This window comes from Acinonyx jubatus, chromosome A2, assembly GCF_027475565.1.
Source record: "Acinonyx jubatus isolate Ajub_Pintada_27869175 chromosome A2, VMU_Ajub_asm_v1.0, whole genome shotgun sequence".
Classification (NCBI taxonomy): Eukaryota; Metazoa; Chordata; class Mammalia; order Carnivora; family Felidae; genus Acinonyx; species Acinonyx jubatus.
The window spans coordinates 149,746,001-149,763,428 of record NC_069383.1 but is presented as its reverse complement, the minus strand read 5'-3'; the positions used below and the strand labels follow the sequence as shown (position 1 = coordinate 149,763,428).

The 17,428-nt window shown below is 61.0% G+C and overlaps 2 protein-coding genes across 2 annotated transcripts; one reads left to right on the top strand and one right to left on the bottom strand.

Annotated features, from left to right (window-relative positions):
• Nucleotides 1-1,774: 1,774 nt before the first annotated feature.
• TMIE (transmembrane inner ear) lies at nt 1,775-11,029 on the top strand. The gene is made up of 4 exons (XM_027038543.2): nt 1,775-2,047; nt 5,537-5,654; nt 8,934-9,083; nt 9,390-11,029. Exons 1-4 carry the CDS (start codon nt 1,952-1,954, stop codon nt 9,491-9,493), a joined length of 468 nt encoding a protein of 155 aa, XP_026894344.1. The 5' UTR covers nt 1,775-1,951; the 3' UTR covers nt 9,494-11,029.
• Nucleotides 11,030-11,826: 797 nt separating this feature from the next.
• Nucleotides 11,827-17,342, bottom strand: PRSS50 (serine protease 50). The gene is made up of 6 exons (XM_027038542.2): nt 16,863-17,342; nt 16,592-16,783; nt 15,162-15,324; nt 13,832-14,115; nt 12,548-12,714; nt 11,827-12,190 (listed from the first exon to the last, which is right to left on the bottom strand). The coding sequence occupies exons 1-6, from the start codon at nt 16,969-16,971 to the stop codon at nt 11,960-11,962; spliced, it is 1,146 nt and encodes a 381-aa protein (XP_026894343.1). The 5' UTR covers nt 16,972-17,342; the 3' UTR covers nt 11,827-11,959.
• Between the last annotated feature and the right edge of the window lie 86 nt (nt 17,343-17,428).

The window sequence follows — 17,428 nt, the reverse complement described above, 5'->3', positions numbered from 1 at the left end:
TTTAGTTTTGTGAATTGGAGATAATAACTTCAGTTTTGTTCAGTCAACTTTCGCCGCCTTCAGAGAGCGAAAAAGGAAATTTAAATCATTTTTCCAAGCAGGGAAAGCTAGCAACTCAGCACTCCATAATCCTTAGTTCAATATAATCCTCCTAACAGCCCTTTGATGAAAGTCTTGCCCTCTCCATTCCGTAGACGAGAAGTTCAAAGCAGAGAGCACAGAGGGGTAACGGCTTGCCCACGGCCACTTTCAGGCCCACTAACCTCAGCCTAGTCCAGCCAAGGCCTCTCTGACCCTGTGTCCCAAGGGTGACCTCCCGGGTGGTCAGTGCGGCTTTCCCTAGCCTGGCCCATGACAGAGGCATGAGGAAGCAGACGCTTCAGCAAGTCATTTGGGCTTTAATAGAATCCCTATTTGCCTGGCTGGGGCAAGCCTGGGGAGGATGGGGTGGCCCAGCCCACTGAGACCCCAGACTTCGCCACTTACTGTTGAGGATCCCTCAGGCCAGCTGTCCTTTGCCAGTGGCTCTCTTGTTTCCCTGCCCGCCTGTGATTTCCCACCCCTGTCACCTGTGGGTGTCCATGGCTGGCCCTCTGCTCTCTGCTGTAGCTCTCACCTTGGCCCTTGCCATCTGCTGCACCTCGAGGCAGGAGCCCTACGAGGCTCTGAATCTACAGGGTCAGGAAGGAAGGAAGGAAGGAAGGGGAGGAAAGAAGGAAGGAAGGAAGGAAGGAAGGAAGGAAGGAAGGAAGGAAGGAAGAAGGAAGAAAGGGAGGAAGGAAGGAAGGAAGGAAGGAAGGAAGAAGGAAGAAAGGGAGGGAGGGTGGGAAGAAGGAAGGGAGGGAGGGAGGAGGGAGGGAGGAAGGGAGGGAGGAAGGGAGGGAGGAAGGAGAGAGGGAGGAAGGCAGGGAAGAAGGAAGGGAGGGAGGGAGGGGTGGAAGGAGAAGTGAGAGAAAGGATGGACCAGAGGAGTCTCCCCACCCCAGACCACCCTCCTCCTCCTCCTCCTCCTCCTCCTCCTCCTCCTCTTCATCCTCCTCCAAAGCCCTCTGGGTCTCCACAGCTTCTCAGACCCTCCATCCCTGGGTTGTCAAGGCTCATCCTGGGGTCAGGACCAGAGTACATGTGGGCCAGGTTCAGTGCGAGGTCAGGATCATGGCTCAGACTGCAGTAAGAATTGGGGATCAGACTGGGGCAGAGGCTCAAGGTCGGCCAGAGTCAGAAAATGGTCCTCCAACCCTTCCAGGGGGAGTCGTCCCAGTCCCGTGGGGCAGCAGGTGCTGGCTTCTTCAGGAACCTTCCATAGCACCCGGAACTAGCAACTCTGACCATACCATCCCCTGGTCCCCAACCCCCACTCTAGCTCTGGTGTCCAGAGTGACCAGAGCCATTTCTGGGCAGGAAGCCAGCCCAGAAAGCCCAGGACATCCCTGAGCGCCTGTCACTATGGCAACCTGCCTGCCATACCGTCCCCCCACCCCCACCCCCACCCCCTCCGCCAGCCTGGGTCCAGCAGGGTTTTTCAAATTCAGAACGTCAGACTGGGAAGGGCCTCCCAGATCAGCAGATTCTAACTCCTCCCCTTGCCCCAGATGGAGAAACTGAGGCCCAAGTGGGGTAGGGGAGCTGGGGCCTGTTGTTCAAGGACGTGGCCCCAGCCTGTCACTCTCACTCCTCTCTGCCCAGCTGGATCGGGTTAGGGGAGGGAGACCTGGACTCGGATCCACCGGGAGGGGTGCGGGCCCTCCATCCGCGGTGATGTGGGGGCGGGCGGCAGGGAACCAGACACCGACGATGAATAAATGATGCCCACTCGCGGCCTGCGACCAGATCGTCACCGCGAGCGCCGGCTGCCTGGCGGGGCAGTCACCGGGCCAACCGCGCCCGGCCCCCCGCGTCGCTGGCTCCCCCCACCTGCGGCCTCGCCCGCCCGGAACCGCGGGGCGCGAAGATGGCCGGGCAGCGGCGAGGCGCGGGGCCCCTGTGGGCGCTGGGCGGCGTCGCGCTGGGGGTCTGCCTCGCGGGGGTCGCCGGGCAGCTGGTGGAGGTGAGGCGGGGCGGCGCGAGGGGCTCGGGGAGGCTGTGGCCGCGTGGCAGAGGGCTGGGGACGCCCTTCTGCCTTGGGAGCTGCCTTTTTCCCTTCCTCCTGCCCTCGGGGACCTGGATTAATGGGGTGACACAGCCCTCCCCCGAGGGCTTCCAGGCTCCGGGGGCGGGGGGGAGACTCAGCCCCCAGTCTTAGGGTCCCTGGTCTAATGGGAAGGCACAGCCCCTGACTTCAGGAACATTAGTCGGGTGGGGGAGACTCACCCTGATCATAAGGATTCCAGGTCTGACTGGGGATACAGCCTTGCTCAGTCGCTGGGGGACACAACCCTTATCCTCTTGCCTTTGTCCTAATGAGGGCGGGGTATGGGGGGGGGGGTGTAGGGAGAGGCATGATCTTTGGTTTCAGTGACCTCTATCTAGTCTGATAGGGGAGATCTAGTCCCTGATCCTAGGGTCTGCCAGAGGAAAGAGCTTCTGCCTCCAGAGATCCTTCAGGGTCCCCTGCCTAATGGGGGAGACATAGCCTTAGGAAGCAGGCGAGGGCTTTCCAAGCTGGAGGGGAGGGGCAGGAAGAGGAGGAGACCCTTTACAGAGCAGCGGTGTGTTGCGTTCAATTCCATGTGGAGTACTTGGCCCTGGAGGGGAGAGGCAGGCAGGCCAGGACCCAGAGACTCACTCAGGGGTCTTACTTGGTCCTGGTGATAATGGAGAGTTGGCAAAGGTCTCTGAGCAGGGGAGAGTTGTGATGGGTCCTGGTGTGGAAGGAGGAGGGTAAGTGGGGAGCTGCCGTGCGCCCAGCAAAAGGGAAGGAGGACAGCCGGGGGGTTCGGGAGCTCAGCTGGGGCCAGGCAGGGCGGGGAAGGCAAGAGTCGGGGCCACCTGCAGCCTCCCTGGCCCCTCCGTATACCCCATGCTTGCTGAGCTGAGCAGGGGAGCCAAAGAGCAGGCCAGACCCAGAATTCTGAAACACGAGGCCGGAGGGAGAAGGCCCAAGAGGCAGGGCCAGGGAGGAGTGGGGGTTAGAGCCTGTGCAGGCAGAAGCAGAGAGGAGAGGCCAGAAAGACAGAAAGGCAGGAGTCAGCAAGGTGCCCAGGAGAGCCCTCGGGGGCAGGTGCCAGGAGACAGGATGGAGAGGGAGGACAGAGCCTTATCCTGAGGGTCTAAGAAGACACAGCCCTGAACCTGAGGGTCCGAGGGACATGAAGACAGAGCCCTATACCCCGATACTAGCCTGTCCCTGCTGCAGACCAGGGGGTGTGATCAAAATGCTGGGCTGGAGTCGGATGTCAGCTCCAGTGTCCCTGTAAGGGGAGCCAGGCTGGCTTGGGCCCCGCAGAGTGTACCTGGGCCCCTTAGTGGCTGCCCTGAGGCCTCCGGTGCAGAGTTGAGCTGGCCTGGGTGTGGCAGAAGACTGAGGGTGGGTGTTGCATCACTTCTGAGCCAAGGACTCTTCCCCTCAGCCCCCAGGAGCACATCTTCTCCCAGCTCATCAAGGAAAATTGCATTTGGAGTCCATCTGCCTGCCATCTGCCTACAGCCTGAGCAAGGGCCTGGCTGAGCCCAGGGGACCCAGGGAAGCACCAGAGAGATGGGGAGGGCTGAGTCCACGGTACCACCCACCACGATCCCTACAGCCATCATCCCCCATCTGATGGAGGCCGGAGCTCCCAAGCTTTAGAGTTCAGACCCCCCAGCAGTGCCCACCACGAGGAGGTGCCCCACTCTTACGTGTTACCCTCTACGTGAGATCCCTATCAGGGAGAGATCGTAAGCTCAATTCCACCCAGAACAAGGCTGGAACAAGGTGTCAGAAGTGGGCTCTCAGCTTCCCCAAGCTCAGAATCCAAGATCTCTTCTCTGGACCTCGGAGCCTTCCAGCCACACAGCCCAGCCAGGCCAGACACACTGAGCCTTAGGACCCCGGCCCTGACTCTACAGACATATGTCTGACCACACGCTCGTACTCCAACCACACGTGTGCCCTGTACCCACAACTATGTGCCCAAACCCTATGCGCTCCAACCCACACACATGTGCCCTGAACCCCCAGATGTGCCTGACCCCACACACATGTGTCTGACCCTGCAAACGGATCCAGGCCCCTGGGAGGATGCTGAGGAGGGTTATCTTCTTGTCAATTTTCCCACTCTACTTGGGTAGAGAGAGCTTCCCAGAGAACCTCGGAACCACCCCACGTTTAAGTTACAGATGGAGAAACTGAGGCCTAGAGGAAAGGAAACTCCCACCCCAGTTTACCCTGGTTAAGAGAAAAAAGCTGAGGAATCATGTATCAGTCCCAAGCACAGAGATGCCCTGTGTTACCTGGGACAGGTTGCTGATCCTCTCTGAGTGTCCCCAAACATGCCGAAGGGTGGTGTTCATTAGATGAGGAGCTTGTGGTAGGTGCCAATCCATGCTCATGTGCCAGGGGAAAGACTGGACGGATGGTTGAGTTGTGAGTTGCCTTTCCTTCCCAGAGAGCCAGAAAGGACTCCTCAGGTCGGTCCATATTCAGTTAATCAGGAGACAATGAATTCCACAGATGCCCCAGGGTCCTCTCTCCCTCTAAACGTTAACCGCCTCCCCCTCCATCCCTCAGCCAAACTTGGTGACAGAGATAGGGTCATATCCCTCTCGGCCCCTTAGGTCAGGGAGAGGTCCTGCCTAGACCCACTAGGACAGGGCTGTGTCCCCCAGGGCAGGGCCTTGTTCCCTTAGACCCCCAGGGCAGGGCTGTGTCCCCTCAGCACCCCAGGGCAGGGCCGTGTCCCTAGACACCCAGGGCAGGGCTGTGTCCCACTGGGAAGGTGGGAGGTGGCCTGCTAAGCTCTGCACAGGCTTGTTCCAGTCATGCTTATAGCTTTCGGCCTCTAGGTGTCGCTGCCTCATTGCAGACAATTTATCTGGTCCTGTCCCAGGAGACTCTGGCCTATCCTTCTGGTCAGAAGAGGTGACTCTGGCAGGATAGGTGACTGTTGAGGTCACCTGGTGGGGGTCCTGGCCAGACAGCCGAGCCACGGGCCCTGAGTCCAGCTCCACAACCCACCCCACACCGAGGGTGCTTGAGAGCAAAGTCCCCCAGGGCAGCACAGGCCTTGCCTTGCCTCTGGCCTTGGTCCTGAGACCCCATCTGCCTGTGGGGCCCAGGACTGGAGCAGGAGGAGACCAGCAGGCTGCCGGAAGGGGCCTTGAACCTCATTGGGACAAGCCATCCACCTTTGCCCCTTCAGGCCTTGGTGTCCTCAAGCATCCCAAGTACCCTTGTACTCCAGGTCCCTGGCTCCATGGTTCTGGAGCTGCTTTCTTCCCTTGCTCTAAATCCGGAACTTCCCAAGGTCTAGGACGTTGACTGTGAATGTCGAAGACTCTAGATTCTAGGAGATTCCGAAACACTTGCGCTGAGTCCTTGCTGAAACCTGGGCCTCTCTCGGCCCAGCCCCAGCCCCCGGCCTCTGCCTGGCTCATTCTTCTCTCTCCTGACCTGCAGCCCAGCACGGCCCCGCCCAAGCCCAAGCCGCCCCCATTGACCAAGGAGACCGTGGTGTTCTGGGACATGCGCCTCTGGCACGTGGTGGGCATCTTCTCGCTCTTCGTGTTGTCCATCAGTGAGTAGCTGCTCCCCGCCCTCTACCACCCCACGCCACCCCCTGCACCCCGCCCCCGGCACCACCCCCAGGGGCTCAGAGCAGCAATTCCGGGCAGTACAAGCAGGCCAGTCGCCCGCAGGAGGCCCACTGTGGTTTCTGGCACCTCCTGATCTACACAAAGTCCCTGTGGAGGGCTGACAGGCTGGTGGTGACCTGAAGTATTCTGCCCAACTGGGACACAGCCACATGGCAATTACGGTAATTACAGGGGACTCCACTGAACCAGGATGAGGACGTGTCATTTTTCCCTATCGCTGGCCTCCTGATGCTTCTCCTGCTGTTTGGCCAGGCTTAAAGGGCCCACACCCAGAAGCCCCAGCAAGGCCATCCTTGGCCGCAGCCCAGCCTGGAGGCTCCCCAGACACCCGGCAGATGTGGCTCCCAGGCTGCAAACCCTGCCTTGTCAGATCCCGTCCCCCTGGAACGACTCACACCCGCCTCCGTTAAGAGCAAGGGACCCCTTCCTCTCCTGGGACTGAGTTGCTTGACTCCAGCTCGCAACAGAGATGGGCTTGGCGTGCCCCCTTCGGCCCTTCCAGAGCAGGGGTCTGGAGTTGGAGAAAGAGGGCAGAGAAATGTCGGTGGATAGGGAGACCACCAGGGTGCAGAGCAGAGTCTGACGAAGGTTCCTACACGTCAGAGGTTTGGGGGAGACGCAGGCAACGAAGGGACAGAAAACCCCCTCGCCCTGCACAAGCTTCACGGAGGAGGGTCCTCTCCACTGCGGATGCGTGCGGGGACGCATGCGGTTTGGCTGGGTAGGCTGCCCCCCAAGAATTCCAGGCAGAGGGCATGGTGCGGGCAGAGCAGGGACGGAATGGCCTCCACACAAGGTCTCAGGTGACCCCTAGAGGACTTTTACTGTGTGCCCCCCAAGTCGGATAAGTTCGAGCTGGAGCTGGCTCAGGATGAGGTCCCCTGGAGGGCAGCGCCACAGCAGAGGGCCCACCCAGATGTGAGGACTCCGAGGGAGACAGGGACATCTGATTTGCATCTGTTTCTCCTGGCACCAGAAAGGCCCTCCTTGTGGGAAAGTCTCCACGCACACCCCCACCACCATTTCTTCATGGCTGGGGTGGGAGCAGGATCTGAGCAAGGGGCTGCATTTCATTCCTGGCCAAGGTGAGAATCAGTCAGGCGTCTCTCTGGAGGCCCTACTGACACACCGTTGTGGCTACAGCCCCAGCCCAGGTGCTCAGAGAGGAAACCGTGCCCCCCAGCCCGCAGCACCAAGAGCATCTGCCCATAAGGAGCAGTTCAGGGTGCGTGTCCAGGGAGCAGCTCCGGGGCACTCCACGGAGCAGGGGTGAAGGCACTGAGGGGCCTGTAAACACAGAACGGCCTCTCCAGACTCTGCTGGGCCCCGGACAGTGGAGGTGCCCAGGGCCACACAAGAAAGTTTCAATGACAGACCCGAAGAGGGGCTTGGACATGAAGCACGCAGACCAGCCCCTACTCCTCACCCTGCTTCCTAGGAAAGAGGAAGGGAGAGGAAGGGAGAGTCCCAAAGTCTTCTGAGCAGCAAGGCACCACTTGTTACCTTCCATGCAGGGCTCCATGCAGGGCCCTGCGGAGTAGGGATGGCATCTCCCGGAGAGGAAACCTCTTTCCTGCTTTCCCGGCTGCTTGGGCCCAGAACCTCGTGCAGAGGGGCTGGGGTTGGGTGGGGGTGCCTCTGGAGGTCCTTCCAGCCTGGGGACTCACATTCCAAGCCCCTGCCTGGGCCCTGGGACTCGATCCAAAACACATGGTTTTTTTCCCTTCGTTGAAGAGAAGTGACTGGGCCAGGCTGGGTGGGGCAGGCAAGGGGCGGTGTGTGGGCCCTGCTCCAGCTGCCAATGGCTGAGCTCCCTTCAAAGCTGAGGCCTCATAGAGCCTGGGACCAGCCTCTGTGGAGAACTTGAGTAAGCACGGTCAGAGGACGTGCCTGGTGGGGTGGTTGGAAGAGACGGCCCAAGCCGGTAGGACTAGGGCCATAGGCCTACACACAAGGGTCTGGAGAAGACCAGAACCCAGCTCTCCGGATAAGAAAGGTTTGCCGTTTACCCCTGGACAGCAAGGTACAGACCTACTGCTGGGGCCTCGTGCAGCCCCCCAGAGTGCCCGGATGCTGTTAGCTCCCCCCACCCACCCATTCGGGAGTCTAGTTCTGTCCTCAGCAGCAAAGGCTTCGAGGCCATCTCATGCATGTATGCATTCCTTCCTTCCTTCCTTGTTTTTCATTCTATGAACCTGGGGGAGACTTAGCGGGGCCACGATATTTGGCTGAAAGAGTCACACCAGTTGACTCCAAAGGGTGCTCCAGCCCTGGCTACATTGGTCTGATGCATCTTCCCTAAAATAGGCCTGGCTTGTCCCGCTTGGCCGTCCTGCCCCCAGGAGTCTGCCAGGAAGTGATGTCTTGTCATCTGATTTATAATAGGAAGCAGCCCCGTCCCCTCCCCTGAGGCTGGGGCCAAGGTGGTCAGACTGTGGGGCCTTAGAAAAATAAACTCAGTCCAGCCGGGCCCTGGCAGCCCAGCACTGCCCTGCCCATCACTAGACAGTCCAGCTTCGTTCCCTGGCCCAGCTCGCGTGGGCACAGCTGCCCTGAGCCGGAAAACCGCTCCTGGAATAACTGTGGGAGGTGAACGCCCCAGGGCAGGGTCTGTACCCTCTCGTGGGCTCTCGTGGGCTCTCACGGCCAAGAGGAGCTCAGGCTTGTCCTCAGGGGGGTTGAGGAGGACACAGCTACATCCTCCAGTGTCTGAGGTCCTCTCAGGAGCCTGGGGAGGAAAACCTAGGAATTACTAGGAGCTGAGAGACCTGGGTGGGAACACAGGACAGCCTCCAGGTAGCTGTAGCGTGAGTCACTGTGCAGTCCTCTGCCCTGCCCTCCAGGGGCCTCAATCGAGTCAGAAACTGAGACCAGTGACATGATTTAGGATCCAGGGCAAAACGAAAGTATGAGACCCCTTGTTCACAAATTGCTAAGAACATTGACAGCAGAGCATTAAGCCAAGTGCGAGGCCCTTCCAAGAGCGGGCCCCTGTGTGAAGCCAGTCCTGCTCTGGAAATTGCTGAGCTGACCTCGGAAACCCCAGAGCCCACAGGGGTTCTGTCCAAACACAGAGCCTTCTGCCGGAGTCTCTTGGGTGAGACACATTTAGGTAGATGAAGGCAGGTCTGCAATGTGGGCACCATTCCTGGGATGTCTGAGCTCCAGCCTCGGCCAGGCCTGCTCTGTCGTCCCTACAGTTATCACTCTGTGCTGTGTCTTCAACTGCCGTGTGCCACGGACCCGGAAGGAGATCGAAGCCCGGTACCTGCAGCGAAAGGCAGCCAAGATGTACACGGACAAACTGGAGACTGTGCCGCCCCTCAACGAGCTCACAGAAATCCCTGGAGGTGAGCAGACCGGGGAGGGGCCCCCAGCTGCACCACCGCCTGTCCCTGACGAGCCAGCCAGACCCTCAGTCCTGCCACCAAGAGTGGCCCTGCTCCCCGCCTCTGCCCCAAACCTGTCCCTGGAGACCAGAGCACAGAAATGGGCCCGAGTGAGAGAGACCCAGAGGCAAGTAACACCCGGAGCTCTTCTGCAGGCAGGAGAAGTTCGGTAGGAAGGAAGAAGAGAAGGGCTGGATGTGGGAGGCTCTGGTGGGGGCCCTAGGACCCTGCCTCACTCCCGCTACCTGCCTTTCCTCTACCCCACAGAGGATAAGAAGAAGAAGAAGAAGAAGGATAGTGTGGACACAGTGGCCATCAAGGTAGAGGAGGATGAAAAGAATGAGGCCAAGAAGAAGAAAGGAGAAAAATGAGAAGGGCTTCCTGGAGGTGGCAGCTGGGGCTGGATAGCCCTGGGGCTCAAGTCCAGGCCAGGGTCCAGGCATCTCGGACTCCAAGCTCACACGTGGACCACAGAGGTTGCAGAACACCCTCTTCTCAGCTCCGACAGGGTGGCTGAGGCCCCATCGTTACGGCCCGTCAGGGGCAGAGACAGGACTGCCTCAGGTGTCCTGCCTCCCGGCACGGACTCAGCTCCTGTCGCCTCACCCATGTGGCTGTTCAGCCAACGTGGTCTCTGGCCACTGTTGCCCTGCAGATCCAGATCACACCCACCCGGACGTGCCTCTGTCCCTTCCATCAGGAACAGCAGTGGCTCTACAGGGTTGACGGGAAGCAGTTTCCTCTCTCCGAAGGGGATGGCCAAACTGGATGGGCTGCAGTGTGAGGCCATGCCCAGAACAGCCACAAGGAGGCAGAGGGTGTCTGGGGGAAGCTTCAGCTCTCAGACCTGGCTAGACAGCAGCCCTGGTGGCCAGAAAACTGTTCTAGGCCCTGTGGGGGTGCTGGCCAGGATGGTGAACAGAGAGGCCCAGAGGCAGGGGCTCCAGCCCAGCAGATACCCTGTGCCGAGCAACTGCCATGGAGTGGAGGCTGCTGGGGGCCTGAGCGGAAGGCCTGGGGGCTCAGGGCTGGGAGCTGCAGGGCTGGGTCAGGGGTGCAGAAGGCTGAGACCAGCAGGCCAAAGGGAGAGGGGAAGAAAGCTGGTACTTGGGCCCCATCTTGGGGATCCAGGGAATCAAGAAGCCCAGGGGAGGCTTGGGCCGTGCTGGCGGTCCCTTCTCTGTGGTGGCGGTGGGGAGGGGGTGTCAGGGCCCTAGGGGATCATCGCAGAGGGCAGTTAGGGGCCGGCCACCCCCCCGCTTGTGAAACAGAACAGCACACAGCTTCCTCCTCTACCATCTCAGCTCTCATGCCTCAAAACATCACTGCTGTCCCGAAGGGGAAGGCCCAAATACCACCTAGAGACTGAATCTTTGGGGACGGGACACTCAGAGGGGTTTCCAGATGGCAGCGAACCTCTGCTGAGGCGCTCAGGTCTGAGCCTGCAAACCAGAGGCTCCTGAGCTGGGGAAGCTGCTGGAAAATCTCTCGCTGCCTCGGCAGCCTGCAGACACTTGTAAATAAAGCTGAGTGCCTTCTCGTACCCGAGTGACCTGAGATGACCCCTCAGGACGCCCTATCCCTGAAGCATTTATGTGCAGGGTGACGTGGCAGTGACGGGTGGCACCGGCCAAGCTGAAGCTCCCTCCCCTGACTATTCTCCCAGCCTGAGTTAGGATGAGCCGGAGGGAGAGGTGGCGGCCGAGAGAGGCAGAGGGACAGCTGCAGCCAGCTGGGCCTTAGAATGGGGGAGGAAGCCGCCCACTCTGCTCTCCGCTCCCCTCCCCTCCACTTTGTGGCTTTCAGTAGGCCTTCCGTGGCCTGAGCCTTGTGCTGGGGACACGGAGGAGTCAAATCTGGATTCTGACCTACAGCTGGATCACTGTTCTACAAGAAGACGCGAGTCTACAGGCAGACACGAGTCACGGAGCAGCGAGGGGGCAGAGAAATTGCAGAGGACCCGCTGTGGGCGCTGAGAGCTCAGTCCGCCAGGCAGGAACCCTGACTCTGCCCTCAGGGTCCAGCCTTACGGGCTTCTCATACAGCAGGTTCAGGCTGTGGCAAAGGTCATTAGACCCATACAGGCCAGGGCCCTCCTGTGTGGCCCAGGCAACAGAGGCCCAGAGGAGCAGGGGCCACTTGAAGTCAAACAGAGAACCAGCTGGTAAAGCCTCGGGGGTCCAGGCCTGAGCTCCACCTGCCCTGCCAGCTGCTCCCTGGCCTCTGCCCCGGGGCGTCCGCTGCCCTTTTATGGACAGGCATGGCTGCTGGCGGATAATGTCTGGTCCCAGTGGGCACCTGCCCCAGTCTCTAGGCAGGGGGCGGGGCCGGACGATCAGAGTTCACTATGGTGCTTCAGGACAATGACAGGGTGTGTTCCAGCCACCGAAGTCAAGCAAAGTATCACAGAAAAGAACACACTCACCTGCGGGGCCCAGACAGAGCTGCACCTTTACCCCAGCCTCACTCTGCGTCCTGGCAGCCCAGCTTGAGCCCGGACAGAACACTCTAGGCCATCCATCACCCCAGCATCGTCCCTATACACTCCCACCTTCTGCAAGAGCCACCCCAAACCTAGAGATGGAGGCAGACCCGGGGTGGGGGGGGCTCTGCGCTTTTCAATAGAGACGGTCTGGAGTCCCCCCATGAAACCCCCGTGTGGCTTGCTCACCTCCCACTCGAGCGCACCCAGGAAGGAGGAGGCTTGTGGAAGAAAAGTGTTTAATTGAGCAGCTCGTCTCTGCTCCACTTTGCGGGGCTGGGAGAGCTACACCTGCAGCATTCTGGGCTCAGAGGGGGAGGACGGCACCCCCCCCCCCGGGGACGGCACGAGGGTGTCAGAGGGCAACGAGGAGGCTGAGGGGCAGCGCTAGCACCAGGAGCAGGGCCCTGGACGGGGCTGGCAGGGCCTGCCCATTGACGCGTTCCCAGATCCAGTGACGGTAGGAGGTGACCTGTAGGTAGATGGGCGGGGCCTTGCTCTTTTCGCAACCTGGGCCCCAGCTCACCAGTCCCACCAGGTACCACGTGGTGTCCACAGGACAGACCAGGGGCTCACCGCTTATCTCCTGTGGGGAGGGGTGGTGGAACAAAAAGGGTCAGGGGAGCCAGGTGTGGCTGGAGGGAGACCTGCCCCAGCTCAAGGACAAGCAGGGACCTCGCAGCACATCTCTCCCACAGCCCCCCACCACCCTGCCCGGGGGGTGCCCTCGAGATCCAGACTCAGGAGACCCTCCCTCAGAGGGGTTCATCTCCCCTCTCTCATGCCAGGTCCCGACCCCCCGTCTTCCCACCGCCCCCCCTTCTCTCTCACCCCTCCCTCCGTGCTCCTGTCCCTTCCCCTTCCAGCCCCGCTGCCCTGCACCCCAGCACCCCTCCTGGCCATGCACCCTTGGAGGTGAGGGAGCACGAAGAGGAGCACTCACATAGCAGAAGTGTTCCCTGTCGGAGTCCTCGGCACAAACCATCTGGGAGTCCACGATCTGGACCATAGAGGGGACTTTGGAAAACTTGTGGTAGAACCGGTTGCATTTTTTGTTGCTCAGGATGGTGACCTCCTTCTCCTGAATGGTCCGGAACTGGGGCCACATGCCTGTGGGGCAGGCCCCCCCCAGCTCAGGCTTGGTGCTCTCACGGCTGCAAGCCTGGCGGCCCTCCTCCCTGCTCCTGGCCGCTCCTCCAACCTCTCAAACGGCCCCCCATGGACAGCTTGGAACAGGCTGCCCTCAGTCTGGCCTTGTTGGGTCTGCTCTCACCCCGGCAGAGTCCAGTCCGCGGGGCCCGTTCCTGCCTCAGCGGCTTGGCTTCTGACCCTTCTGCTCCCAAGGCCTGCCCGGCCCCACGCCGGTCCAACTCTCCGCTTTGCTCAAGCCCTCCCCGAAGGCCTCTTCTGCCCTCACTAGCCCAGACCCCCCTCTGTGGGCCCCAGGCACTGTGTGCTTCTCTCTCTCCTCCTCCTCCTCCCCCTCCTCCCTCTCACCAGTGTGTCTTTGTCTCTAGCCAGGAGCCCCTGGGGGACAGACTTCCAACCATCCCCAGCCGTTCCCCAGACAGGCCACAGGCAGGAAAGACAAACAGCCACCCCCACCCCCAGGGTGGAGCTGCTCTTTTTAGGCAAGTTGGCTCGGTGAAGCCACAGGCAAGAGCACCTCTCTTGTGAAAAAGAGGAGCTCCCTAAATGGACTGGGCACTCGTCAGACTCCTAAAGAAATGCCCCCTGGGGGGGCCTGGGATGACAGGCTGCTCTTCGGGCCTTGCTCCATCCCTTGGGGGGACAAAGGGAGTGAGGCCCACTGGGGGCAGGAGGCAGCCACACGTGGATTCTGAGTGACTCCCAGCCTTTGGGTGCGGACTGCCCTTAACCAACCATGTGAGGCGTCAGGGGATCTTTTTACAGAACCTCGTTCATGGCACTTCAAGATGGCCTGCTTCAAGTCCTGATGTCCTACGACTGCGTGCAGTCAGCAAGATATTACTCTCCACTCCCTCTGCCTTCAAGGAAGTCCTGTTTACATGCCCCGGCCTGGGGCGGGGGGTTCATGGGCACCCTGGGGCCTCTAAGGCCTAAACGGCCACGGCGCACTCACTGCTGAGACCCCCAAGGGGAAGGAGGTGAGAGCCGGACAAGAAGATGTCTCAGACCCGGGCCTGCACCTGGGTCCTCTCCCACACGCTCCCCACCCACCCAGTCTGGGGAGGCTCTGACTCACCATCAACCCTGGGGAGTCCCCAGCCTGTCACAGTGCAGACAGAGTGATCCTTCACCTGGAAGTCCAAGTTAGGCAGGCAGATGGGCCAGACGTACGTGTTGTACTTGAGTGCCCATGCAAGCTTGACAAGGGCAATGTTGTTGGCCTGGCCCACCCAGGACCAGTACCGATGAGACTGGTACCTCTCGTTCACGATGACCTGGAGTGCTGGAACGTCGGCGGTAGTCTGAGATATCTGGTCAATCCTTGGGCTCCCTGCCCGCACTGAATAGATAAAATCATTCCTGGGAGAACCACGAGGGGGGTCTGTCATCAGCTCCAGGCACCCCACCCCCGCCCCCACCCCACTGTTGTACTCTGAGCAAACCCAGGCAGGCCACCCACCTGCTTCAAGCCCCCCGGGCCTTTCTCTCACGACAGATGTGGACAGGGCCCTGCGCACAGACCGTGTGGTCCAGCTTTCACAACAACCCTTGACTTTGTGGAGAGGAAAACCGAGGCTCAGAGGAGCCCAGCAAACAGCTCAAGGCTACACAGCTAGGAAGTGGCAGAGCTGGGATGTGGACCATTTTTCTCTGGTTCCAAACTCTGGACTCTCTGTCTGGCAGCCCGTGCTGGGCCCTGGAAGTGACAGGGGCCCAACACACTCAATCAAGGCAAGCATCTGTGGCCTCGCCCTCCAGCCTCCTTTCCCGGCATGCCCCTGAAGTCTCCACCTCGGCCTTCAGGCGTGGAGCATGCTTTTCCATGGTCAGCCCTCGAAGCCAGCATGGATGTTGCATCCGGGCTGCTGCCCTGGCCCCCTGGAACATGTGCAGCCCCCTCTCTTGTCCCCACACTGCCCAGACTCCCCTGTCTTCTCATCTGTGTTTCCTGGCACCCCAAGAGGAGTGATGTGTCCCCTCCCTGCCCCCAGCACCCAGGCCGGGGCCTGGCTCCAGAGGAACGTCAAAGGCTTTGAGTCGAACGAGGAAGAAATGAGTAAGTAAAGCAAAGGGTGTGAAACAAAAGAATTGGGAGCTCTTTTCCGTGGACAGGAGGAAGGAGGCCTGCCCTGTGGCTTCCAAGCCCCCCCCCCCCACCCCCGTCCTATCTGTGGCATGACAGCTCAGGATAGGGGAGCCAGGTGAGGGGAGCAAGCACCCGGCTTGAATCCAGAAGGAATCTGCAGGACTCAGCCTCCACCTGCTAAGAGCTGAAGTGGGACTGAGGCTGGGCCCATGGGGTTCTGCAGAGGCCACAGTTGCTGCCGAGGGACCAGCTGCCAGGAATGACTGGGCCCCAGTGGCTCCAGACGCCTTTCTACCCACCAACCTAGGTCCCGACTCACCGGATCAGGCAGTGGGCCACGGTCAGCACCCACTGGGAGGCAATGAGGGTGCCTGCACAGATATGTGTGCCATTGGCCCGCACACTGACCATCCACGGCCACCGTCGAGCCATGGCCTCTGGGTCCCTGAGGGTGGGGTCTTCCTCGAAGGAGGAGCCGCAGGCTGAGGAGGAAGGTGAGAGTTTGATGCAGGATGGGACCTTCCAGCCCCATCGCAAGCCGCCTTCCCACCCCTCCCCTCAGCCCGATTTCCCGCCTCTCGGGCTGCTGGCCCACGCTCATACGGTGATTCTCTTTCCCCGCTGGTCACCCTGTTATGATGCTGTGCACGTGAGGACTGAGGTCTGCAGTCTCCAAAGGGCCTCAGTGCTCCTCAAGTAATCCCTCTCTCTGGTCCCAGGCCCCAGGGCATTCCCAGCCACCAGCCTGGTGCAGCACTGGCCCCTTTGTCCTGGCCGAGAAGCCCCTGAGCTCTGGCCAGAACCTCCAGAAACTCATCCATGTTTCCATCTGGCTCCCCCTACTTTGGCCAAAGCAGACCCCTCTCCCTCCTCTGGGAACCCCTCCTGTGAGTCAGCGAGGAAAACAAACCAGACGACCCAAGAGAAAAAGGAGCCACGTGCATGAACAGACACATCCCGAGGAGGGAACCCCAGCAGCCGGCCAACACAGAAGCTGTTCAGCCCTGTGAGTCCTCAGGGAAATGCAGACTTGCATCACAGTGAGGTTCCGCTCCACCCCACCTGCCAGGCCAACTCCAGGGTCCCTGACACCATGTATTGGTGAGGATTACCGCCCCCGACCGCTCACTCCCCGCTGAAGCGACTGTCAGTGTGTGCAGCCACTTTGGAAAAAGTTTTCAAACTGAAGATGCACATCTCCGACCTCACAGCAGCCCCCCTCCAGGGTTTTTCCAGGGAGATTCGTGGATTGTGAGATGAGGGTGCATGGGCCAGGACCAGCGTTTGCCAAGGCTAACATAGGAGAGGGGAGGTCTGCACGCACTGGGTCCTGTGTGAGAGCCTTTCTGTGGCAGCTAAACTGTGCGCATGGAGTTCCATGGAGTTCCAGGATAAGGAGTGATTCCGCGGGTCTCTGTTCAACATGCTGGAGGGCCACTGCTGCAAGGCTCCCACCCCAAGGCTCCCTGAAACCTATCCTGGAGATCCCCTAAGTCCTTGGCTGGAAGCCTGGGTCAGTTCAGGGACGCAGGGACATGCAGCCCGCCGCAGGCTCCGCCAACTTTCCTGGCCTCCGACCTCACCAGGATGGGGGCCTGGCCCACGGTAGATGCTCAATGAACCCTTGGAAAAGGAACGTCTCTTCCCACTTCTCCCTGCCCTTCCTCCTCCGCGCCCTCCGTCCCTAGGGGTCAGAGGTCCTCAAGACTGCCCCGCATCCTCCTCCCCCGGGGAGTCCATGGTACTCACTGGGAAATAAGCTGATGCCTTCTTTAGAAACAGGGCTGGTCTGGAGGGTCAAGGGCGGCGACAGGACGGTGGGGGCCTGGCGAGGAAGGCGAGGCCCGCCTGAGGGGCAGGTGGCAGTGGGTGCACAGGGGACGCCAGGGTCGGCCGGAGCAGGCTTGGAGGGTGCCCCGGGAGTCTGGTCCGCCAGGCGGCCTGCGGAAGGACACAGAGGGGTCAGACGAGGCCCGGTGAGGGCCCGGGGGAGGGGGACGGGGAGCGGGACGGGGCTTACCAGCGGGCCTCAGCAGCAGCAGCACCAGCAGCAGCAGCAGCACAACGGCAGAGGCCCTGCGGCCCTGGGGGCCCTGCCTGCGGGCCCGCTTCCTGCACTGACGCTCCATCGGGAGTAGCCGCTTCTGCGCCGCGGTGCTCCTCTCGCGACGGCGCCCCCAGTCGGCCTCCCGCGCAGGCGTCTGCTGCGTGGGGAATGCGGGCGCCCCCCAGTGGCCACCCTCGGTGGCGCTCCCCGTGTCCGCCCGGCCCGCGGGCGCCCCCTACTGATTAGCCTCCCTTCCACCCGCACTGTGTCAGGGCCCCAGGGCGCGAGCTGCCGCTGGCGCCGCGGGGCCACGCGCTATCTGGAGTCCCTCGGGCTACCCACAGCCAGTTCCTGCACCTCCTCCCTCCTGCAGCCCACTTGCCCTGCTGGGGCCTGCTTCCACCCTTCCCCTGGTGACATGAGACCCGGCCCCTGGGGCTGGCCTCCAGGGTCTTCAAGTGGCCCGCCTGCCCCTTAGCCTGCTGACTACTGTAGGGCTTTGCCCCCGGGGCACTGCAATTGATCAGATGGAAAGGTTT